Source organism: Rattus norvegicus, chromosome 19 (assembly GCF_021556685.1).
Source record: "Rattus norvegicus strain SHRSP/BbbUtx chromosome 19, alternate assembly SHRSP_T2T, whole genome shotgun sequence".
NCBI lineage: Eukaryota > Metazoa > Chordata > Mammalia > Rodentia > Muridae > Rattus > Rattus norvegicus.
In genome coordinates this window covers 217,006-244,101 of record NC_141552.1, presented here as the reverse complement: position 1 = coordinate 244,101, position 27,096 = coordinate 217,006, and the positions used below count along the sequence as shown (strand labels likewise).

The 27,096-nt window shown below is 42.4% G+C and overlaps 1 protein-coding gene across 1 annotated transcript; it reads right to left on the bottom strand.

The window, feature by feature from the left end:
• Positions 1–6,424: 6,424 nt before the first annotated feature.
• Ces2e (carboxylesterase 2E) lies at positions 6,425–21,805 on the bottom strand. Its single transcript, NM_001100477.1, is given in 14 exon segments — positions 6,425–6,948; positions 8,291–8,515; positions 9,197–9,269; positions 9,645–9,724; positions 9,726–9,783; positions 10,187–10,331; positions 10,568–10,645; positions 10,755–10,895; positions 11,186–11,284; positions 12,023–12,281; positions 12,370–12,503; positions 13,137–13,275; positions 20,760–20,964; positions 21,730–21,805. Coding segments are annotated over 13 exon segments (1,674 nt in total). The 3' UTR covers positions 6,425–6,948; positions 8,291–8,328.
• Between the last annotated feature and the right edge of the window lie 5,291 nt (positions 21,806–27,096).

Here is a 27,096-nt window from a genome sequence, read left to right as displayed (position 1 = left end):
CTTATAGGACAGTCTAGCCACTGTAAGAAATAGCAGAACAAAGTAACACTAGAGATAATCTGATGGCGAGAGGCAAGCGCAGGAACCCAAGCAACAGAAACCAAGACTACATGGCACCATCGGAGCCCAATTCTCCCATCAAAACAAACATGGAATATCCAAACACACCAGAAAAGCAAGATCTAGTTTCAAAATCATTTTTGATCATGATGCTGGAGGACTTCAAGAAAGACGTGAAGAACTCCCTTAGAGAACAAGTAGAAGCCTACAGACAGGAATCGCAAAAATGCCTGAAAGAATTCCAGGAAAACATAAATAAACAAGTAGAAGCCCATAGAGAGGAGACACAAAAATCCCTGAAAGAATTCCAGGAAAACACAATCAAACAGTTGAAGGAATTAAAAATGGAAATAGAAGCAATCAAGAAAGAACACATGGAAACAACCCTGGATATAGAAAACCAAAAGAAGAGACAAGGAGCTGTAGATACAAGCTTCACCAACAGAATACAAGAGATGGAAGAGAGAATCTCAGGAGCAGAAGATTCCATAGAAATCATTGACTCAACTGTCAAAGATAATGTAAAGCGGAAAAAGCTACTGGTCCAAAACATACAGGAAATCCAGGACTCAATGAGAAGATCAAACCTAAGGATAATAGGTATAGAAGAGAGTGAAGACTCCCAGCTCAAAGGACCAGAAAATATCTTCAACAAAATCATAGAAGAAAACTTCCCTAACCTAAAAAAAGAGATACCCATAGACATACAAGAAGCCTACAGAACTTCAAATAGATTGGACCAGAAAAGAAACACCTCCCGTCACATAATTGTCAAAACACCAAACGCACAAAATAAAGAAAGAATATTAAAAGCAATAAGGGAAAAAGGTCAAGTAACATATAAAGGCAGACCTATCAGAATCACACCAGACTTCTCGCCAGAAACTATGAAGGCCAGAAGATCCTGGACTGATGTCATACAGACCCTAAGAGAACACAAATGCCAGCCCAGGTTACTGTATCCTGCAAAACTCTCAATTAACATAGATGGAGAAACCAAGATATTCCATGACAAAACAAATTTACACAATATCTTTCTACAAATCCAGCACTACAAAGGATAATAAATGGTAATGCCCAACATAAGGAGGCAAGATATACCCTAGAAGAAGCAAGAAACTAATCGTCTTGGCAACAAAACAAAGAGAGTGAAAGCACACAAACATAACCTCACATCCAAATATGAATATAACGGGAAGCAATAATCACTATTCCTTAATATCTCTCAACAACAATGGCCTCAACTCCCCAATAAAAAGACATAGATTAACAAACTGGATACGCAACGAGGACCCTGCATTCTGCTGCCTACAGGAAACACACCTCAGAGACAAAGACAGACACTACCTCAGAGTGAAAGGCTGGAAAACAACTTTCCAAGCAAACGGTCAGAAGAAGCAAGCTGGAGTAGCCATTCTAATATCAAATAAAATCAATTTTCAACTAAAAGTCATCAAAAAAGATAAGGAAGGACACTTCATATTCATCAAAGGAAAATCCACCAAGATGAACTCTCAATCCTAAATATCTATGCCCCAAATACAAGGGCACCTACATACGTAAAAGAAACCTTACTAAAGCTCAAAACACACATTGCACCTCACACAATAATAGTGGGAGATTTCAACACCCCACTCTCATCAATGGACAGATCATGGAAACAGAAATTAAACAGTGATGTCGACAGACTAAGAGAAGTCATGAGCCAAATGGACTTAACGGATATTTATAGAACATTCTATCCTAAAGCAAAAGGATATACCTTCTTCTCAGCTCCTCATGGTACTTTCTCCAAAATTGACCATATAATTGGTCAAAAAACGGGCCTCAACAGGTACAGAAAGATAGAAATAATCCCATGCGTGCTATCGGACCACCACGGCCTAAAACTGGTCTTCAATAACAATAAGGGAAGAATGCCCACATATACGTGGAAATTGAACAATGCTCTACTCAATGATAACCTGGTCAAGGAAGAAATAAAGAAAGAAATTAAAAACTTTTTAGAATTTAATGAAAATGAAGGTACAACATACCCAAACTTATGGGACACAATGAAAGCTGTGCTAAGAGGAAAACTCATAGTGCTGAGTGCCTGCAGAAAGAAACATGAAAGAGCATATGTCAGCAGCTTGACAGCACACCTAAAAGCTCTTGAACAAAAAGAAGCAAATACACCCAGGAGGAGTAGAAGGCAGGAAATAATCAAACTCAGAGCTGAAATCAACCAAGTAGAAACAAAAAGGACCATAGAAAGAATCAACAGAACCAAAAGTTGGTTCTTTGAGAAAATCAACAAGATAGATAAACCCTTAGCCAGACTAACGAGAGGACACAGAGAGTGCGTCCAAATTAACAAAATCAGAAATGAAAAGGGAGACATAACAACAGATTCAGAGGAAATTCAAAAAATCATCAGATCTTACTATAAAAACCTATATTCAACAAAACTTGAAAATCTTCAGGAAATGGACAATTTCCTAGATAGATACCAGGTATCGAAGTTAAATCAGGAACAGATAAACTAGTTAAACAACCCCATAACTCCTAAGGAAATAGAAGCAGTCATTAAAGGTCTCCCAACCAAAAAGAGCCCTGGTCCAGACGGGTTTAGTGCAGAATTCTATCAAACCTTCATAGAAGACCTCATACCAATATTATCCAAACTATTCCACAAAATTGAAACAGATGGAGCCCTACCGAATTCCTTCTACGAAGCCACAATTACTCTTATACCTAAACCACACAAAGACACAACAAAGAAAGAGAACTTCAGACCAATTTCCCTTATGAATATCGACGCAAAAATACTCAATAAAATTCTGGCAAACCGAATCCAAGAGCATATCAAAACAATCATCCACCATGACCAAGGCATGCAGGGATGGTTTAATATACGGAAAACCATCAACGTGATCCATTATATAAACAAACTGAAAGAACAAAACCACATGATCATTTCATTAGGCGCTGAGAAAGCATTTGACAAAATTCAACACCCCTTCATGATAAAAGTCCTGGAGAGAATAGGAATTCAAGGCCCATATCTGAACATAGTAAAAGCCATATACAGCAAACCAGTTGCTAACATTAAACTAAATGGCGAGAAACTCGAAGCAATCCCACTAAAATCAGGGACTAGACAAGGCTGCCCACTCTCTCCCCACTTATTCAATATAGTTCTTGAAGTTCTAGCCAGAGCAATCAGACAACAAAAGGAGGTCAAGGGGATACAGATCGGAAAAGAAGAAGTCAAAATATCACTGTTTGCAGATGATATGATAGTGTATTTAAGTGATCCCAAAAGTTCCACCAGAGAACTACTAAAGCTGATAAACAACTTCAGCAAAGTGGCTGGGTATAAAATTAACTCAAATAAATCAGTAGCCTTCCTCTATACAAAAGAGAAACAAGCCAAGAAAGAAATTAGGGAAACGACACCCTTCATAATAGACCCAAATAATATAAAGTACCTCGGTGTGACTTTAACCAAGCAAGTAAAAGATCTGTACAATAAGAACTACAAGACACTGAAGAAGGAAATTGAAGAAGACCTCAGAAGATGGAAAGATCTCCCATGCTCATGGATTGGCAGGATTAATATAGTAAAAATGGCCATTTTACCAAAAGCAATCTACAGATTCAATGCAATCCCCATCAAAATACCAATCCAATTCTTCAAAGAGTTAGAACAATTTGCAAATTCATCTGGAATAACAAAAAACCCAGGATAGCTAAAGCTATCCTCAACAATAAAAGGACTTCAGGGGGAATCACTATCCCTGAACTCAAGGAGTATTACAGAGCAATAGTGATAAAAACTGCATGGTATTGGTACAGAGACAGACAGATAGACCAATGGAATAGAATTGAAGACCCAGAAATGAACCCACACACCTATGGTCACTTGATTTTTGACAAAGGAGCCAAAACCATCCAATGGAAAAAAGATAGCATTTTCAGCAAATGGTGCTGGTTCAACTGGAGGGCAACATGTAGAAGAATGCAGATCGATCCATGCTTATCACCCTGTACAAAGTTTAAGTCCAAGTGGATCAAGGACCTCCACATCAAACCAGACACACTCAAACTAATAGAAGAAAAACTAGGGAAGCATCTGGAACACATGGGCACTGGAAAAAATTTCCTAAACAAAACACCAATGGCTTACGCTCTAAGATCAAGAATCGACAAATGGGATCTCATAAAACTACAAAGCTTCTGTAAGGCAAAGGACACGGTGGTTAGGACAAAACGGCAACCAACAGATTGGGAAAAGATCTTTACCAATCCTACAACAAATAGAGGCCTTATATCCAAAATATACAAAGAACTCAAGAAGTTAGACCGCAGGGAAACAAATAACCCTATTAAAAAATGGGGTTCAGAGCTAAACAAAGAATTCACAGCTGAGGAATGCCGAATGGCTGAGAAACACCTAAAGAAATGTTCAACATCTTTAGTCATAAGGGAAATGCAAATCAAAACAACCCTGAGATTTCACCTCACACCAGTGAGAATGGCTAAGATCAAAAACTCAGGTGACAGCAGATGCTGGCGAGGATGTGGAGGAAAAGCAACACTCCTCCATTGTTGGTGGGATTGCAGACTGGTACAAGCATTCTGGAAATCAGTCTGGAGGTTCCTCAGAAAATTGGACATTGAACTGCCTGAGGATCCAGCTATACCTCTCTTGGGCATATACCCAAAAGATGCCCCAACATATAAAAAAGACACGTGCTCCACTATGTTCATCGCAGCCTTATTTATAATAGCCAGAAGCTGGAAAGAACCCAGATGCCCTTCAACAGAGGAATGGATACAGAAAATGTGGTACATCTACACAATGGAATATTACTCAGCTATCAAAAACAACGACTTTATGAAATTCGTAGGCAAATGGTTGGAACTGGAAAACATCATCCTGAGTGAGCTAACCCAATCACAGAAAGACATACATGGTATGCACTCATTGATAAGTGGCTATTAGCCCAAATGCTTGAATTACCCTAGATGCCTAGAGCAAATGAAACTCAAGACGGATGATCAAAATGTGAATGCTTCACTCCTTCTTTAAAAGGGGAACAAGAATACCCTTGGCAGGGAAGAGAGAGGCAAAGATTAAAACAGAGACTGAAGGAACACCCATTCAGAGTCTGCCCCACATGTGGCCCATACATATATAGCCACCCAATTAGACAAGATGGATGAAGCAAAGAAGTGCAGACCGACAGGAGCCGGATGTAGATTGCTCCTAAGAGACACAGCCAGAATACAGCAAATACAGAGGCGAATGCCAGCAGCAAACCACTGAACTGAGAATAGGACCCCCGTTGAAGGAATCAGAGAAAGAACTGGAAGAGGTTGCAGGGGCTCGAGACTCCATATGTACAACAATGCCAAGCAACCAGAGCTTCCAGGGACTAAGCCCCTACCCAAAGACTATACATGGACTGACCCTGGACTCTGTCCTCATAGGTAGCAATGCATATCCTAGTAAGAGCACCAGTGGAAGGGGAAGCCCTGGGTCCTGCTAAGACTGAACCCCCAGTGAACTAGACTGGTGGGGGGAGGGCGGCAATGGGGGGAGGGTTGGGAGGGGAACACCCATAAGGAAGGGGAAGGGGGAGGGGGATGTTTGCCCGGAAACCGGGAAAGGGAATAACACTTGAAATGTATATAAGAAATACTCAAGTTAATAAAAAATATTTAAAAAAAGCACTATTGCATAATATGATCTAAGTGGTAAATGAATAAGATTACAATAAAAGAACCTATATAGAAGAAAGTCCACTTGATAAACTGCTGCCAACAAAACCACCATATCTTGTGATCTTTACTGTTATCCAGTTAATTCTGACATTATGGAAAGGCATGGACATGCATGTTCATCCATGTTTCTGACATGGCACTCCTGATGTGTCAAGTGTTGTGTGAACAAAGTATGTTTTCTTCATCTATGCAGTGAAACCTGCAGTCAAGGGAAAGCATCACTTGAGTCTCAAACACACTGTCTTTATGGCAGAGGCAGTCACAAATTCTGTACTGACTAGAGAGATCGGCCATTAGTGGTTCTAAATTATATGCAGTTTCCAAACCACAGCACCATAAAGAGGTTTGGTGGATGCCAGGAAGCAGGGTTTGGTACAACAGTTCATCCCAGATCTCATGTCACAACCAAACATCTTCAGAGATGTGTGTGATGCTCCTTTCTCCCCTGGAGCTGTTGGCCATCAGTACATGAGGACAAAGGGAGCAGGGGTGGGGAGGAGGGCATGGGGTTCATATGGTGTGAGTACCAACAGAAGGATTGATTTCTGGGATCAGCTTCAGTGAGACAGATCAACTTTATTAGGGGTGAACAAGCACTATGTAGATCTTGGGGTGTGGGTAGGGATTTCCAGGGTGAAGGTAGATTATTTATTAGGGTGGGAATGTTTCATTTACATGAAGAGGAATATGCCAAGAACCTGCTGGACAAGTTCATATCCTGAAAGAGGAAGTTGAATCTGTAATCTGGCCATAAGTTATGTGACTTTCCTCAGAGGATTTCTGGGGTTACAGGCAGGAGTGGCTGATTGGTCATAACAGTACCTAATTATCATATGGTGGGAAGGACTGAGTGGGGTGTATGTGCTGAACCTTGCAGCACTTGCAGGAAGCTTTGTGCAAGGCCATTCTCTAGATAAGGTCAGGCACTTGTGCTTAGAACACTTTCCAGATAAGATTGGGCAAAGGAGAGGAAACCCCACTGAGAAAGGGAGTCTTCCATTTTGCACCAGGTTCAGAGAGCTTATCTAGACATGGTCGACTTCAACCTTAATTGCAGGGTCATCCAACAGATGTGATATATCCATTCAAGTGTAGACTTTAGAGGCTTCAGAAACCCTAAGAACAAGAACAAACTTTAGAAGGTAGATAACCAAGAAACCCACTGAGACCTGCAGGATTTCCCTAACTACTGTCTCAGCTGGATTAGTCTAGGAACAGGTCTAGTCCTACTTCCCAGGAAAGTGAACCAATCACCATTTGGAAAAGAAATAGATGAGATTTCATATTCAAGGACAATATATACAAACATACTTTGGGTAGTTGATATCCTCAGTTGTTGGCACCAGAGAACTCTGATAGCTATTGTCAAAAAGCTTATGCAGCTCAAATTAATTTTCTGAAACCTACTCCCTAATGTGATGGTATTTAGAGTTAAGACCTTTAGAAGATCCAGAGTGCCATTGTTTGTACATTTATCTAGAGCAATGGTTTTCAACACCCTTGAGAGTGGACTCCTTTTCATGGGTGTTGCCCAAGACCATCTGCAAATCAGATATCTACATTATGATTCATAACAATAGCAAAATTACAGTTATGAAGTAGTAGTAAAAATAATTTTATGGTTGAAGATCACTAAAATATGTGGAACTATATTAAAATGTCTCAGCACTAGGAAGGTTGAGAACCATTCATTTAGAGAGTACACAAGGTGTGATTATTAGGTAAAGAACCAACTCTTGACTCACAGCAAATCTGATGGCATCTTGACCATATATATGTGAGTGTGTATCATATATATATATATATATATATACATATATGTGTGTGTGTATGTGTTGTATATATGTATATATGTATCATATATGTTGTTTATAAATTACTCAACTTATGACTTTTTATTTTGATTTGGAGATAAGAATCATGCTATATTGTTCACACTAGACTGGAACTCTGGTGCTAATGCAAATTCTCCTATCTCACCCTCTAAATATCTGCCAAAATATCTGTCCCAAAACCTAGCTTTCAATTTACACCCTATTTGGAACAGCAGCCTGAAATTGGAAAGACAATGGGACCCTAGATAGTTAGCTTTTCTATTGGCCACTTGTAAGTATGAGAAAACATGAACTTGCTAAGAAAAGATGTGGAGTTTACATGGCCCACTGCATAGAATCAGTAGTCCCTAAAGCTTCTGATTTGTTTGTAGAGGGTCTCAGCTTTGAGTAGAGGAGAAGAGAAAAGAGGCCCTGGCACTCTGTGAAAGAAGATGAAGCATTTCAGGGCTCACACCTCCATAATTTTATGAGAGCATTTATTGATTGGTTTTAGTAAAGATGGCCTAGCAGTATGAGTAAAAAGTAACAGGCAGAGGGTTTTTCATGTGTTAGTTTTTGGAGAAACATAGAAGTTTGGAACTCAAGCTCCTTAGTGGTATTTAGGAACCTTAGAATTTCCTTACCTGTACTCAAGTCTACACAGTTTTCTTGACACAGGACATTATAGCTCTGTGTGATTGTCCTGAGAACCCTTTAGCTCTTGGATCTTCTGAGGCAGAGTCTTGGTCCAGAATTTCAGCCTTCTGGCCTTCAGGGCTCGGCCCACAACAGGCTGGATGTCCAGCTGCAGGTACTGCTCATCATGGTCCAATGCAGGCCAGTAGGGTAGACCCTCACTGTTGGGATTCCTGTGGATATGCCATCCATCATGGAAGTGGTCCAAGCAGAATAGAGGGTTAAGAGTGTCAGAGCAGATGTCCTTATATAAGGAAGGACATAGATGTCACCCAGTAGTACTTGCTCCATGTACGGTAAGGTTACCAGAGCTATTTTGTGTCTTCTTGTGTGATGGTTTGTATATGCTTTGCCCAGAGACTGGCACTATTAGGATGTGTGGCCTTGATGGAGTAGGTGTGTCTCTGTGGGTGTGGACTTAAGACCCTCATCCTAGCTTCCTGGAATTCAGTCTTCAACTAGCAGTCTTCAGATGAAGATGTACAACTCTGCCTTCCTGGATGCTGCCATACTCCCATGTTGATGATAATGGACTGAACCTTGGAACCTGCAAGCCAGTCCCAATTAAATGTTGTCCTTTATAAGACTTGTCTTGGTCATTGTGTCTGTTCACAGCAGGAAAACCTCAAGATACCATGTATGAAGCAATATCTAGAGATCTACAAACTGTGGCCTAACCACCAGGTAATTGTGAGATGAACAGTAACCAGAATATATAAAGTGTCTATCTAAGTGAACCTTGTGTAGGATTCTATCAGATAATGAAGGGCATTTCATAGTACTGAGACAACCTCAAACAGAGACCTGGATGGTGACTCATTTTTGAGAAGGTTGAGGGAGGGACATCCTCTCACCCGTGACGTGCAAAATTGGCCCAGTACTTTATCATCTTCCTGCTTAGCAGCTTCTCCTCCTCAGTGAAGACAACTGCAGACAGAGACAAAACAAGGTCTTAGCAACCCACTGCAGCTGTCCACCCAAGCTTACAATCACCATCCCAACTATAGCCTGACCCTGAACTCAAAGCCTGGTTCTTCCTTCCAACAAGATCCAGGATCCAAGATCTAGCTAAGCCTCTAATTGAAACCTCCGAGTTTCATTTCTGCTCCAGTGTTCCTCCTAGAACAGGCCAGACTAGGAAGGATCCGGGTTCTAACTCTGGCGTACCATTGTCAACCGTGTATGCACTTGATTCTGTCCTCTCCCAGAGTCTTGATTTCCTGAGTTGGACTGAAAACTTGCTCCTCCTTCAGGGACCCTTCTAGGGCTGTCTGAAGTTCATGGAAAGTAAAGAAGACTCACATTTCATGTCCCAGAATAAGTATCCAATCACATAAGGAAGTTCATCACCATGGTCAGCCTTCACATGAGGTGGCCTGATATTCCTTCAGGAAGTTGGACTGATGCTGGAACTCCTAAAAATAGACAGGAGCATGGGAACCTGGGAGTGAAGACACATTGTGACATAGTAATTTCTTATGGATGAAGATGTTCTGCTTCATCTTTTATGCAAAGATGCCTTGGTATCTAATTAACTGGAATTACATCAGTTGAGTTCAGAGCTCCAGGCTAGGTTACTGCCAATGGGAAAAACCTGTTAACAGTCAACTCAGCCTTCCCACACTGATTAGACAAGTTAGTGAGTAGCACAAACATGTTTTCTCACATGTACATAGATAAAATCCTACTGCCTTACACTAGACATAAGGATTTACTGAGGTAAGTGTCCTCAGGTGCCTGGTATAGAGACCAGATCAAGACATGCATCAGGCCTGGACACTACAGAGCTTACCTAGAATCACAATTCAGAGCTTCCCTCTTGGTCTTGTTATAGATATACTCACGCTGAAAGTGTGCTACTTGAAGAGCAGGAATCACAAATATGAAGTCCCCCATCATCTCATTGAACTGTATTTGGAGAGTCTTGGAATCCTCAGTGTCCCCCATGTACTCTTCCATCAACAAATCACTACACTCAGGAGGCAGCATCTATATCAGAAACATCAGAAAGACTGAAGTTAGCCAGACCATTGGATAGGGGAATAAGAGCCTTGAAATGGAGAAATGGAGCCCTGGTTGAGATAGGATACAGAAGCATGGTTGTAAGCTCTGGAATGAACCTACCCAGAAACACACACATACAACAACCTTTATTTCAGGGGTTGTTGTCTGGGCAGAGCAAATGGAATACCCTCTTTATTGGGGGAGAACCTATAAAATCTCACCATCTGTACTGCTGTGTTCTTCAGAACAGCCCGCATGGTCTCTCTGTTTATTTCCTTCATGGTGCTATCAGGGTGGAGCTGGGATATGAGGGCAATTGTAAGTGTAAAATAGGATTGACCTGATTCTGAGTTTTTTCCACCCACAATATGAGCCCCAGGCTTTCCAGAGATTGGAACTGTGCCTCACCATGGGAATTATCCAACCATATTCATCACTATTGATACCAATGATGCTGGGGACAGGGTGAAAATCCACAGAGGCCAACAACTCCAAGGGGTGCCTGGGTAAGAACTTCCCATCTACCACACCAGAGATGGTCCTGACGATCTATGAGGTATTAAAAGTCAATGCTCAAAGTCAGTCCTATAGGTATTCAGTGCCTACTGAATTACCCAAACCATTTTTCCAATTTCCTAAATTGATCTCAGGATGCTTATCTACCTCCCACACCCACCCTAGAAGGGACCTTACACTTAGATTAGTCTATTATGCTGTTCATTTTGCACCCAGAACTAAAAAGACACAAAGATGTAAAGGTGAATTTGTTTAGAATACTGTGAACTGCCTGTCCCACACTGTCCTATCACCCATTCTCAAAGCCACATAATTCTTCCCACATTGTTAATAGCCAGCATTTCCTCTTCACTCTTCTCTCGTAGGCAGCTCATCAAGGCCTCTGAATCCACAGGCTCACATCCAGATAGGTTGGCTACCATCTGTAAAGAGACCATGCAGGAGCTGCCTCATCCTTCAAGGCAGATAGAAGAGTCTTCCCAATTCCATGTAGATGCTATTGAAGATCTGTACTATATGTGGTCTGGAGCAAGTATGAAATTGTTACTACATTCCTATTGCTCAGAGGTGATAGCCAGAAAGACAGTTCTACCCGCACAGTATTTGTTTTCTTTCCCTTTTAAATCGGTATAAATGTGTGTGTTCCTGTGTGCATGGGTGTGCATGCCTACCACGACTTGTATATGTGAATCTTCCTCTTCCACCTTGCTTGAAACAATGTCTCTTGGTTTGAAACAGCCTACACCAGGGTACTTGGCCTGGGACACTCCAAAAATCTCCTGTCTTTGTTCTCCATCAAGCAATAGGAGCGTTGGGCTAAGACATATGTTACTGTATCAAACCTTTTATGAATCCTGAGTATTTAAACTCAGGTCATCACATTTGCATAGCAAGCAATTTTGCCAATTGAGCCATCTCTCCAGCTCATGCATATGTTTTTTTTAAACTAATAATGGAAATTAGTGAGTACATCCTTGCTGGCCATATAGCATACATAGTATGAATAAAGCAGCCAGGAGTAGATTCCAACCTTTAAGGTTGGAGAAATAATGAGAAAAAGCTATTTCCTGTAGTTCATGCTTTTTCCAATGAAAAGAATGCCAGAGTTCTTATGTGTGAGGGCTGTGTTGCTCAAGACTTGGATGGTAGAGGGTACTCACTGTGTAGATCACCTCAGAGGTGTTGGAGATAAGGTTAGGTAGTAGTGCCACTCCACTCTCCATGATGGCACCATGGAAGAGCCCTTGGGACATGGGGGACACAACATGTGAAGACACACTTATGCCACCTGCTGACTCTCCAAAAATAGTGACCCGGTCAGGGTTGCCTCCAAAGTGGACGATGTTCTGCTGGACCCACCGTAGGGCAGCCACTTGGTCTAGGTATCCCCAGTTGCCTCTGGCATGTTCATCTCCAGTGCTGAGAAGTGGTAGGAACAGGGATCACAGAGCTGTTCTATTTCTGTTTAATGTTAAACCCCCATTACCCTATTCAGCCCCGGGCTCACCTGAAGAAGCCCAGGATACCTAGGCGGTACTGGATAGTGACCACCACCACATCCTCAATGGCTGCCAGCATAGATCCATCATACGTGGAAGCCATGCCCCAACATAGCCCACCTCCATGGATCCATACCATCACCTGGAGAAATCAGGACAATGCCAAAGACTCCTTCACATCCCAAGCTCCACTGGATTGCTTATTAGATAATCAAATGCTTTGTTTCTGCACAGGTACACATACAGACAGAATTCTGGACCTGGGCCACAGATGGACTACTTAGTCCAATCAGAATTTTTCTATCTCTTCTCTCCTCACTGGGGAATCTTATTGTGGATTTGTAGCTCTAGATACAAAGTAGTTCCACCACTATTCACAGAACCTTCAAAAGTAGAACAAAAAGAAGCGTCTTCATGAATGTCACTTCCTGGCTATTATCCAAAAGGAGCATGAAATCTCATTGGTGCAACAGATTCTGAAGCTAGAAATTTGAGTGCCCTTGGCATTCTGCCCTTGAGTGCCTGAATAGGTCTGTGGGCTCAGGTTGGTAAAATGAGTCCCTAGTAGATCAAAGAGACAAGCCTCTGACATCTCAGAACTCAAATTCTCTGTGCCCTCCACCCAGGGTTTAACTGCCCACTATGTGTGAAAAGTCCTTCTTGAACCTATAGGGAAACTCTCTCATTGGTGAGGCTCAGTTTATTTTTTCCTTTCCAATCTGCCTGAGAAAGAAATCCTCCCCCCTTCATCCAGTTGACCATGGCTTGAACTCACAGGCAGATTAGAGTCCTTATGGGTGTGGGCTGGTGTGTAGATGCTGAGGTATAGGCAGTCTTCAGACATAGAGACAGGAGACCTGCTCATCTTAATTTTCAGATTTTCTAGATTCAGTCCATCGATATTCTGTAGACACCTGGTGGCAGTGACAGACCTTTATTCTAAGAGATATGCACTGGGTGAAAGCCTTAATCTGGATTTGCTTGCAGCCACTTTTATTGTTCCTCAGAAAGCTAAGGCAGGATCCTCCTCCAAAGTCCCTTTCTAACAAGGTAAAGGTCACAAGATTCATGGAAACTGGGGTAGAGCCTGACTTCCAGGGAGGCTTCCAGATTGAAGGGGCCCTAGATGATATTCTTTCTGAGTCAGGGATTGAGAGACTTCTAGGGGTCTCTATAATAATAATTGACTGCCTGTGTTGACATTCACCACTTCCTCTGTGCTCTTTAAGGCCTGGTGTGTTGGTTGGTCTTGGTCATTGACTTGACACCTTGTAGAATTACCTGGGGGGAAAAGTCTCAGTGAGGGCTTGTTTAGATCAGATCAGCCTTGACTCTGATGGATTGTCTTGATTATTTTAATGAAGGTAGGAAGATCTACTCATTATGGGAGGGACCATTCCACAGAGAATAAGCTTCCCCACCAAGGGTAAAGAAAGTGAGCTGAGGTGTGAGAGAGAGACCCAACCGCCTGGTCAGGTGGGCACTCCTGAGGCTGCAGAGCGGAAGAGACCACCAACACTGCTCACTCCTGCCCACATCCCTGGCCCAAGAGGAAACTGTATAAGGCCTCTGGGCTCCCGTGGGGGAGGGCCCAGGAGCGGCAGGACCCCTGCCTGAGACACCACCAGAATCTGAAGGAAACAGACTGGATAAACAGTTCTCTGCACCCAAATCCCGTGGGAGGGAGAGCTGAACTTTCAGAGAGGCAGACAAGCCTGGGAAACCAGAAGAGACTGCTCTCTGCACACACATCTCGGACGCCAGAGGAAAAAGCCAAAGACCATCTGGAACCCTGGTGCACTGAAGCTCCCGGAAGGGGCGGCACAGGTCTTCCTGGTTGCTGCCGCTGCAGAGAGCACGTGGGCAGCACCCCACGAGCGAACTTGAGCCCCGGGACCACAGGTAAGACCAACTTTTCTGCTGCAAGAAAGCTGCCTGGTGAACTCAAGACACAGGCCCACAGGAACAGCTGAAGACCTGTAGAGAGGAAAAACTACACACTGGAAAGAAGAACACTCTGTCCCCATAACTGACTGAAAGAGAGGAAAACAGGTCTACAGCACTCCTGACACACAGGCTTATAGGACAGTCTAGCCACTGTCAGAAATAGCAGAACAAAGTAACACTAGAGATAATCTGATGGCGAGAGGCAAGCGCAGGAACCCAAGCAACAGAAACCAAGACTACATGGCACCATCGGAGTCCAATTCTCCCATCAAAACAAACATGGAATATCCAAACACACCAGAAAAGCAAGATCTAGTTTCAAAATCATATTTGATCATGATGCTGGAGGACTTCAAGAAAGACGTGAAGAACTCCCTTAGAGAACAAGTAGAAGCCTACAGAGAGGAATCGCAAAAAAGCCTGAAAGAATCTCAAAAATCCATGAAAGAATTCCAGGAAAACATAAATAAACAAGTAGAAGCCCATAGAGAGGAGACACAAAAATCGCTGAAAGAATTCCAGGAAAACATAAATAAACAAGTAGAAGCCCATAGAGAGAAGACACAAAAATCCCTGAAAGAATTCCAGGAAAACACAATCAAACAGTTGAAGGAATTAAAAATGGAAATAGAAGCAATCAAGAAAGAACACATGGAAACAACCCTGGATATAGAAAACCAAAAGAAGAGACAAGGAGCTGTAGATACAAGCTTCACCAACAGAATACAAGAGATGGAAGAGAGAATCTCAGGAGCAGAAGATTCCATAGAAATCATTGACTCAACTGTCAAAGATAATGTAAAGCGGAAAAAGCTACTGGTCCAAAACATACAGGAAATCCAGGACTCAATGAGAAGATCAAACCTAAGGATAATAGGTACAGAAGAGAGTGAAGACTCCCAGCTCAAAGGACCAGTAAATATCTTCAACAAAATCATAGAAGAAAACTTCCCTAACCTAAAAAAAGAGATACCCATAGACATACAAGAAGCCTACAGAACTCCAAATAGATTAAACCAGAAAAGAAACACCTCCCGTCACATAATTGTCAAAACACCAAACGCACAAAATAAAGAAAGAATATTAAAAGCAGTAAGGGAAAAAGGTCAAGTAACATATAAAGGCAGACCTATCAGAATCACACCAGACTTCTCGCCAGAAACTATGAAGGCCAGAAGATCCTGGACTGATGTCATACAGACCCTAAGAGAACACAAATGCCAGCCCAGGTTACTGTATCCAGCAAAACTCTCAATTAACATTGATGGAGAAACCAAGATATTCCATGACAAAACCAAATTTACACAATATCTTTCTACAAATCCAGCACTACAAAGGATAATAAATGGTAAAGCCCAACATAAGGAGGCAAGCTATACCCTAGAAGAAGCAAGAAACTAATCGTCTTGGCAACAAAACAAAGAGAATGAAAGCATACAAACATAACCTCACATCCAAATATGAATATAATGGGAAGCAATAATCACTATTCCTTAATATCTCTCAATATCAATGGCCTCAACTCCCCAATAAAAAGACATAGATTAACAAACTGGATACGCAACGAGGACCCTGCATTCTGCTGCCTACAGGAAACACACCTCAGAGACAAAGACAGACACTACCTCAGAGTGAAAGGCTGGAAAACAACTTTCCAAGCAAATGGTCAGAAGAAGCAAGCTGGAGTAGCCATTCTAATATCAAATAAAATCAATTTCCAACTAAAAGTCATCAAAAAAGATAAGGAAGGACACTTCATATTCATCAAAGGAAAAATCCACCAAGATGAACTCTCAATCCTAAATGTCTATGCCCCAAATACAAGGGCACCTACATACGTAAAAGAAACCTTACTAAAGCTCAAAGCACACATTGCACCTCACACAATAATAGTGGGAGATTTCAACACACCACTCTCATCAATGAACAGATCATGGAAACAGAAATTAAACAGTGATGTCGACAGACTAAGAGAAGTCATGAGCCAAATGGACTTAACGGATATTTATAGAACATTCTATCCTAAAGCAAAAGGATATACCTTCTTCTCAGCTCATCATGGTACTTTCTCCAAAATTGACCATATAATTGGTCAAAAAACGGGCCTCAACAGGTACAGAAAGATAGAAATAATCCCATGTATGCTATCGGACCACCACGGCCTAAAACCGGTCTTCAATAACAATAAGGGAAGAATGCCCACATATACGTGGAAATTGAACAATGCTCTACTCAATGATAACCTGGTCAAGGAAGAAATAAAGAAAGAAATTAAAAACTTTTTAGAATTTAATGAAAATGAAGATACAACATACCCAAACTTATGGGACACAATGAAAGCTGTGCTAAGAGGAAAACTCATAGCGCTGAGTGCCTGCAGAAAGAACAGGAAAGAGCATATGTCAGCAGCTTGACAGCACACCTAAAAGCTCTAGAACAAAAAGAAGCAAATACACCCAGGAGGAGTAGAAGGCAGGAAATAATCAAACTCAGAGCTGAAATCAACCAAGTAGAAACAAAAAGGACCATAGAAAGAATCAACAGAACCAAAAGTTGGTTCTTTGAGAAAATCAACAAGATAGATAAACCCTTAGCCAGACTAACAAGAGGACACAGAGAGCGCGTCCAAATTAACAAAATCAGAAATGAAAAGGGAGACATAACTACAGATTCAGAGGAAATTCAAAAAATCATCAGATCTTACTATAAAAACCTATATTCAACAAAACTTGAAAATCTTCAGGAAATGGACAATTTCCTAGACAGATACCAGGTATCGAAGTTAAATCAGGAACAGATAAACCAGTTAAACAACCCCATAACTCCTAAGGAAATAGAAGCAGTCATTAAAGGTCTCCCAACCAAAAAGAGCCCAGGTCCAGACGGGTTTAGTGCAGAATTCTATCAAACCTTCATAGAAGACCTCATACCAATATTATCCAAACTATTCCACAAAATTGAAACAGATGGAGCACTACCGAATTCCTTCTACGAAGCCACAATTACTCTTATACCTAAACCACACAAAGACACAACAAAGAAAGAGAACTTCAGACCAATTTCCCTTATGAATATCGACGCAAAAATATTCAATAAAATTCTGGCAAACCGAATTCAAGAGCACATCAAAACAATCATCCACCATGATCAAGTAGGCTTCATCCCAGGCATGCAGGGATGGTTTAATATACGGAAAACCGTCAACGTGATCCATCATATAAACAAACTGAAAGAACAGAACCACATGATCATTTCATTAGATGCTGAGAAAGCATTTGACAAAATTCAACACCCCTTCATGATAAAAGTCCTGGAAAGAATAGGAATTCAAGGCCCATACCTAAACATAGTAAAAGCCATATACAGCAAACCAGTTGCTAACATTAAACTAAATGGAGAGAAACTTGAAGCAATCCCACTAAAATCAGGGACTAGACAAGGCTGCCCACTCTCTCCCTACTTATTCAATATAGTTCTTGAAGTTCTAGCCAGAGCAATCAGACAACAAAAGGAGATCAAGGGGATACAGATCGGAAAAGAAGAAGTCAAAATATCACTATTTGCAGATGACATGATAGTATATTTAAGTGATCCCAAAAGGTCCACCAGAGAACTACTAAAGCTGATAAACAACTTCAGCAAAGTGGCTGGGTATAAAATTAACTCAAATAAATCAGTTGCCTTCCTCTATACAAAAGAGAAACAAGCCGAGAAAGAAATTAGGGAAACGACACCCTTCATAATAGACCCAAATAATATAAAGTACCTCGGTGTGACTTTAACCAAGCAAGTAAAAGATCTGTACAATAAGAACTTCAAGACACTGAGGAAAGAAATTGAAGAAGACCTCAGAAGATGGAAAGATCTTCCATGCTCATGGATTGGCAGGATTAATATAGTAAAAATGGCCATTTTACCAAAAGCAATCTACAGATTCAATGCAATCCCCATCAAAATACCAATCCAATTCTTCAAAGAGTTAGACAGAACAATTTGCAAATTCATCTGGAATAACAAAAAACCCAGGATAGCTAAAGCTATCCTCAACAATAAAAGGACTTCAGGGGGAATCACTATCCCTGAACTCAAGCAGTATTACAGAGCAATAGTGATAAAAACTGCATGGTACTGGTACAGAGACAGACAGATAGACCAATGGAATAGAATTGAAGACCCAGAAATGAACCCACACACCTATGGTCACTTGATTTTTGACAAAGGAGCCAAAACCATCCAATGGAAAAAAGATAGCATTTTCAGCAAATGGTGCTGGTTCAACTGGAGGGCAACATGTAGAAGAATGCAGATCGATCCATGCTTATCACCCTGTACAAAGCTTAAGTCCAAGTGGATCAAGGACCTCCACATCAAACCAGACACACTCAAACTAATAGAAGAAAAACTAGGGAAGCATCTGGAACACATGGGCACTGGAAAAAATTTCCTGAACAATACACCAATGGCTTATGCTCTAAGATCAAGAATCGACAAATGGGATCTCATAAAACTGCAAAGCTTCTGTAAGGCACAGGACACGGTGGTTAGGACAAAACGGCAACCAACAGATTGGGAAAAGATCTTTACCAATCCTACAACAGATAGAGGTCTTATATCCAAAATATACAAAGAACTCAAGAAGTTAGACCGCAGGGAAACAAATAACCCTATTAAAAATGGGGTTCAGAGCTAAACAAAGAATTCACAGCTGAGGAATGCCAAATGGCTGAGAAACACCTAAAGAAATGTTCAACATCTTTAGTCATGAGGGAAATGCAAATCAAAACAACCCTGAGATTTCACCTCACACCAGTGAGAATGGCTAAGATCAAAGACTCAGGTGACAGCAGATGCTGGCGAGGATGTGGAGAAAGAGGAACACTCCTCCATTGTTGGTGGGATTGCAGACTGGTAAAACCATTCTGGAAATCAGTCTGGAGGTTCCTCAGAAAATTGGACATTGAACTGCCTGAGGATCCAGCTATACCTCTCTTGGGCATATACCCAAAGGATGCCCCAACATATAAAAGAGACACGTGCTCCACTATGTTCATCGCAGCCTTATTTATAATAGCCAGAAACTGGAAAGAACCCAGATGCCCTTCAACAGAGGAATGGATACAGAAAATGTGGTACATCTACACAATGGAATATTAATCAGCTATCAAAAACAACGAGTTTATGAAATTCGTAGGCAAATGGTTGGAACTGGAAAATATCATCCTGAGTGAGCTAACCCAATCACAGAAAGACATACATGGTATGCACTCATTGATAAGTGGCTTTTAGCCCAAATGCTTGAATTACCCTAGATCCCTAGAACAAACGAAACTCAAGACGGATGATCAAAATGTGAATGCTTCACTCCTTCTTTAAATGAGGAAAAAGAATACCCTTGGCAGGGAAGGGAGAGGCAAAGATTAAAACAGAGACTGAAGGAACACCCATTCAGAGCCTGCCCCACATGTGGCCCATACATATACAGCCACCCAATTAGACAAGATGGATGAAGCAAAGAAGTGCAGACCAACAGGAGCCGGATGTAGATCGCTCCTGAGAGACACAGCCAGAATACAGCAAATACAGAGGCGAATGCCAGCAGCAAACCACTGAACTGAGAATAGGACCCCCGTTGAAGGAATCAGAGAAAGAACTGGAAGAGCTTGAAGGGGCTCGAGACCCCAAAAGTACAACAATGTCAAGCAACCAGAGCTTCCAGGGACTAAGCCACTACCTAAATACTATACATGGACTGACCCTGGACTCTGACCCCATAGGTAGCAATGAATATCCTAGTAAGAGCAGCAGTGGAAGGGGAAGCCCTGGGTCCTGCTAAGACTGAACCCCCAGTGAACTAGACTATGGGGGGAGGGCGGCAATGGGGGGAGGGTTGGGAGGGGAGCACCCATAAGGAAGGGGAGGGGGGAGGGGGATGTTTGCCCGGAAACCGGGAAAGGGAATAACACTTGAAATGTATATAAGAAATACTCAAGTTAATAAAAAAAAAAAAAAGATTAACAGGAAAAAAAAAAAGAAAGTGAGCTGAGCATGAACAGGAGCTGAGCAGGAGCAGAAATGTACGCATTCTTTGCTTCTGATTACAGAGATGACATGACCAATTCCCTTCAGGTTTTGGGTTTGCAAATACCCATTTCTTCTGCTCTCCTTGGGAACCTGAAGTATATTCTACTAGACTCAGAAACTCCTGTTAGAAACATACCAAGCTTGGCATCAGAGAACTCTTGTCTTTGCTTCTCTATGCAGTCCTGCTGCTAACTCCCTGTGAGTGACAGACTGACCAGGACCTGGCAACATGGATCTACTCTAAACCTTAGCACAAATTCATTAAAGACTCCTGAACACATTGAGCAAATTGCTATGGAGCTGAGATGGAGGGAACACTACATTGTGATACAGAGCTCTGACCTAAAGTCCTTTGGACCCCAGAACTTACATGGCAGGGTGGGATGTCCCATCTCTCACACCACTCCATGGCTCAGGTGGCTCAGGAGGTGCAAAGCGCAGCGGTCCTATAGGAGGCTTGGCAAAGGGAATTCCCAGGAAGGTGTGGACACCAGATTTAGTGTCCTTCACATGGACAAAACTGCCTCTCACTTGACCCGTGTGCGTGTTTCTGATGGGGCTGGCTGAGTCCTGGCCTGTGGGTAGAGAGATACCATCAGGATTGGAACTTTCCAGGTAGCTGCTACTACACTGTTACCAGGGTAGTTGGGGAAGAGCTCTTAAGGTCTCTCAGGTCTAATGTGGGATATAGGGGTAGGGTTTTCCTTAACTTCCACAGCCAGGGACCTCTCCCAGGGTCCATTTGAAGAGTTCCAGGACACTTCTCAGAGTGTTTACCAAAGAGGTAGCACATCAAGAGCACAGAGGCACAAACATATTATCATTGTCATTATCGTTCAAAGTCAGTGATAAAGCCAACCACAGCTATGGGAGCACACAGGAGAGAACCATCCCACAGACCCTCTTCCTTCTGACCTGCATCACATGCAGGGCTCTTTTTCTTTCTTTCTCTTTTTTTTAATCTTTATTTACTTGAGTATTTCTTATTTACATTTCGATTGTTATTCCCTTTCCCAGTTTCTGGGCCAACATCCACCCTAACCCCTCCCCCTCCCCTTCTATATGGTTGTTCCCCTCCCCATCCTCCCCGCATTACCGCCCTCCCCCCAACAATCACATTCACTGGGGGTTCAGTCTTGGCAGGACCAAGTGCTTCCCCTTCCACTGATTGCAGGGCTCTTTATAGCCTCTTTTAGGGGGCATTGAGTGTGTCTTACACATTTTCCTATTTCCTGTCCACCCTGTCTTCCCCTCCCTCCATTCTCATAAGCTCAGCCTCTGACTCAGCAGAGTTGGACAGCTCTGATCCTGGTCCTCATTTGCTAGTTAGGGAGTCTTACCCTGCACTTGGCAGAAGAGAAGCAGGAGCCCCCAGACCACAGCATTCAGCCAGCCAGGAAGACTTTCCAGTGGCATGATGGACTTCCAGGCCCGAGTCTGTGCCATTACAAGTGATAGAGTTTCAACAACAGTAAACAGAATATGTGTACCTTGTCCAGGCAGGGACAAGGAATTTGATCTAGCGGAACATAGGCAGGAGTTTTATTGGGCAGAGCAAAGTGCTTTTTGCAAGGGAGCTTTATTGACCAGTCCTAAATAACAGAAGCAATGGCCAGAAGGCAGAGCAAAGCTACCTCTACAGCTTCTGTTCTTTCCTTGGCCTCCTAGAAAGGTATAATGCACTGGCTAGTTTTATGTCAATTTGATACAAGCTAGAGTTATCAGAGAGGAGGGAGCCTCAATTGAGAAAATGTCTCAGAGAATAGCCAAGATTTGGCTATAGACAAACCTATAAAGGACTTTCTTAATGATTGTTAGAGGAGGGCTCAGCCCACTGTACATGATGCCACCCCAGGCCAGTGGTCCTACATGTTATAAGAAAACATGCTGAACAAGCCATGAGGAGGACACCAATGAGCAACACTCCTCCATAGACTCTGCATCAGCTCCTGCTCTGGTTTCCTGCCCTACTTACATTCCTGCCTGCTCTAACTGCTTTTAATGATGAACTGTCACATGGAATTGTGAACAAGATAAACCCTTTCCTCCTCAAGTTGTTTTTGGTCATAGTGTTTCGTCACAGCCATAGTAATCCTAACAAAGACTCATAGAGTGGCTTCTGAAGCCCCTCTGGGATACCAAGAGTCCTATCTTCAAACCTGAAGTCACCATGATCCCTGTCAAATGTATCAACCCAATGCAGATACTGGAATGAAGATCAAGGAGCAGAAAGCTGTAACAGGAGAAGCCATGGGGCGCCTGTGAGTAGGTACATAGTCAAGATACTACAGATGGAGAGCTGTGCAAGGCCAAGATCTCTGAGTTTGACCTCTACCCTCAAGGCTCCTGTGCACTGTCAATGGGCCCTTGCCCCATATAGTAATCTTAGAATCTATACATACCCTCTCTCTTAGGTCATGGTAGTTTCATTGAAACACTGTAATTCTGCATGTATATGCTCCTTCCATATTCTATCCACTTCTATACCATGGCTGTTCTAATGGCCAAATCCTTATAAGAAAACTTCAATCACCTATCTACTTTGTAAATGTTGTTTAATTTTTCATATTTACTTATCATTGGGTGGGTATGTGTGTGCACATGCATATGTAGGTATGGGCATTCATGTGTCATGGCACATATGTAGAAGTAAAGGGACACTTGTAGGAGTCAGTTGTCTCCTTTTACCATGTAGGTTCTGGAGATTAAACTCAGGTCATTTGTCAGGGTCAGCAGTCCTTACCCACTGAGAAACCTTCCCAGGCCACACGTGATGAACATTTCATGGGCATTGCATTGCTGAGGGAAGTAAGGGATGGATGAGAAATGGAAGATAGTAGATCTTGGCAGGTGGGGAACCTGTGTGCTGGAGTTAGATTATAGCTGAGATTGTGCATGTGGCAGCTGAGTAGGGTGGCTGGAACCTGGACATTTGTCTTCCTCGTGACTAGAGTTGACTTCGCTGACGAGGAAGTGCTTATGAGCAGGGGGATAATGAAGTACTGAGTGGATTTTGCATGACACTGGTAAGAAGACAACCTCGCCAAATCTGTTTGTGATAGCCTTATAAACTTGTATAGATCCTTTATCACATGATTGGCTATTAGCTTAGGGATAGGTTCCACTCAGACTGTGTTACCATTTTAGTGTCAGTCAATGGTTATCTTTCAGAGACATGGAGTGTGTATGGCCAAATGGCTCGAGTTTTGTATACAGGAGCCTGCTACAGAGAGAAAGAATAAAACATCCCAGATGGCTTTCCCCCTTATGGAGTGACGCTCCAGCCTCTAATTGAATCCACCACCAGCAGCAGCTTTTTCTTAATCCAGAGGCCTTTTCTTTGCTCTGAGATACTCATTCAAGTAAACATTGTGGTTTTAATTGGGCCTCTTTGATGCCAAGCCTGACACAGTCATCGGGGTGGAGACAGGGACAGAAAGTTCAGTCTGCACTGGGAAGGATTCAGATCTAATCCTAGTACATCATTTTGAGCTATAAGATGGTTGTAAGAGGCTCTCCAAGAGCCTCCATTTCCTCAGTTGGATGGTAAGCTCAGACATCCCTCGAGCTCATCTGGGTCCCCATCCTGCTTATGGAGAGGGGAAAAAAGGAAGACTCACATTTGCTATAACAGAAGGAAGATCGAAAGACAAAGAAAATATCATTACCATGGTCTGCCTTCCTGTTGTGTGGTGGCATGACATCCTTGAAAAGGTTGGGTGCATGCTGGAACTCACAGAAAAAGACAGGGATATAGGAACCTGGAGGTGTGGAAATATAGGTCCTTACCTGTACCTGTTCCATCTCATCTTTTGTGTAAGGTATCTTGGCATCCTAGACAGAACAGATGGATACACTAAAACCCACATTGCTGATTCTCTCACAAAGTCTGATGGGGAAGAGGGACTACTGGCAGCCGTGGAGCAGCACTTTCCTAATCATGGACCAACAGGGGGAGGCCCACAGAGAACTCTTCAATCAGCCCTCACTCAAGTGACTTGGGGGAGCCTCAAGCTTTCATAAACCAACCCCAGAGAATGTCCCGTGAAGGGGGAGGAACAGGACCCTATATCCTATTCTTGTTCATGTGTGCGACTATAGCATCCAATTCACAGACACATGCTGCTCCCCTTTTATGGGCAGCAGTGAGAAACTCACCAATTCTACTCCCTGTGTGTTGGGGTCCAGATTCTCTATAATGTATAGCAAAAATCTGCTGGTGGGAAAAGCCCTTTTCAAGTTAATTCTACCCTAAAAGTAGTCCTTAATGGTTCATATTCTCTAACGGTGGGCTGGTGGGATTCTGCATGAATGAAACTGCTTCTCCACTGGACTTTGTTACTCTAACCAAAGTAGTAATGGATGATCTTTATAATTGGGTTAATTGGCAATGTGGATCCCAGAGATGTTGGGCTATTCCCAATTATGCCCCTTCTGTAGGTTATGACTCCACGACTCATTTCCCGTACACATTTATAAATGGTTCAATGACAGGTATTAATGAAACTTTTCCAGTAATCCCCCAAACACCTCTCTTTTAGCTGAGACTATACCTTTTGCTCACCTGGAGGTCTCCTTGCTATGTGACTCATGGAATTTGTATGGGGTGGTACCTTTGTCCAGAATGGAAACCTCTTTACAAGGGATGCCTCTTAACTGACTTGCCAGTACAAGTGGCCTCCCAAGTGGTATTCTGGTGGCAATAATTTTGCAATGTATCTGATCAATGTCTGCCTTACTTTTTCCTTACTTATTCAGCCTCTCTGATCACTGAGGTCAGCCATACCTCTGTGGCCCCTGGTTCTGTATGGATCATAGGCCATTCTTCCCTATTAAGAATGCCTCCTTTTGAACAGGACCCCCTGGCGGGGAATTAGAGGAAGGATTGAAAGAGTTGAGGTAGCTTACAACCCTATAAGAACAACAATGCCAACCAACCAGAGTTTCCAGGGACTAAATCACTACCAAAAGACTATACATGGACTGACCCAGGGTTCCAACTGCATATGTAGTAGAGAGTAGCCTTGTTGGGGCACTAGTGGAAGGGGAAGCCCTTGGTCCTGCCAAGGTTGGACCCCCAGTGCAGGGGAATATGGGGGCAAAGTAAGGGAGATGTATGGGAGAATACCCGTATGGGGGAGGGGGAGGGGATGGGGAGGCTTATGGACAGGAAACCGGGAAAGGGAATAACATTTGAAATGTAAGTAAAAAAAATATATCTAATAAAAAATACTAAAAAAAGGACTGCCTCTTTTTATGGCTCCCTCTTTGAAGGAAATTGAACTAGTTCTCTCTCAGAAGTTCATTAGATTACCAACTGCACCTCTCATGGTGGTCCAGCTTCCAATTTGACCTATACTGGACATCCTTGTGTGAGACCTCCTTTTCTTTTTTTTTCCTGGCTCTAAAGCAATGCTCTCAATGCCAAGTTAAACTGTTCAGAAATGAACTGCATTCTTTCCCACTGCAGGGATCCAGTGAATGGAGATACTGCCATACTTCTCCAAGAACCACCACCAATCTTGGTCCTAGTAAAAGACACTGATGGCTGGATTGGGGAACTTGTCTTCTCTGATCATGTCCTATCCCTTCATCGTTGAAAAAGAGATTTTGGCAGATCTGCCAGCATTGTTGCTACAGAAGATACAGCCACTGCAGTTGTAGCCTTGCAAAACTCTGTTCAGACAGTCATGGCACTCAATATATGTCAAACCTGAAAGCCCCTGCTTTAGACAAGCAGTTTCGTAAACCAATTCTTCCAATTAGGTGTATTAAATTCACACCACCAAGTGGGACTTTTACAGGAGGATGTTAGTCACCTATGGGATCCTGCCCAAGTCAGTTGTGATCCATGCTATCCTGCTAGCTGCTTAACACAGTATCAGACACACTTCAATAGCACAGTAGCACTAAATGTACAGTGTGGCTATATAACAATACATGGAATTCCACATTTCTTTTCTCTCTTGCATCAGCTGCATCAAGACATTGCTTGCATTGATGCTACTCCTGGAGATGTTATTATCTTGGGCCAAATGGCTAGATTCTTTTAAGGATGGAGGGTCAAAGCTATTCCAACTAGTTTCCCCTGCAAACCTTTTTCATTTATGCTATCTATTATTCTTGCTGGAGGAGAAATTGTGTTTTCCATAATCTGAGGGTGAAGCCATGGCTGTACCATGCCAGTGTAAACATTCAGAAGAGTTAAGGAGGAAACCCTGCTGTGCCAGGCTGAAGATGCTTGTTAGACTATTAGGGGATGGGCATAAAGAACCAGGGTGAGTTCTTAGGTGGCATTAATGTCTATCTGAGCTTGGGCCTCACATCACTTTCTCTAGGAAGTCTGACTGGGCTGGGTGTAAGCTGTCAACCTTGTACAGCTTAATGTATCCTCTCAGGGCTTTCTGTGATTCAGAAACTCCTACTTTTATGTCTCTATCTTCATCTTTGTCATAGGCCTGAGAGCCTAGATTGCCCTCAGTATGCAAATCAACAAGGCCCCATTAATGCTTCTGAAGTGGATATAATTGATTTTGAACTTTTTTTTAATAAGAAATTGCCACCAACACAGCTACAGGGTAGAGGTGGAATGAATAGGGGATGGATACATAAAAAGTACCACCCAACAATAGAGAAACACTGGAATTAAACGATAGCATAGATATAATAGATTCATCATACACCTATGGGACACTTCATCCAAACAT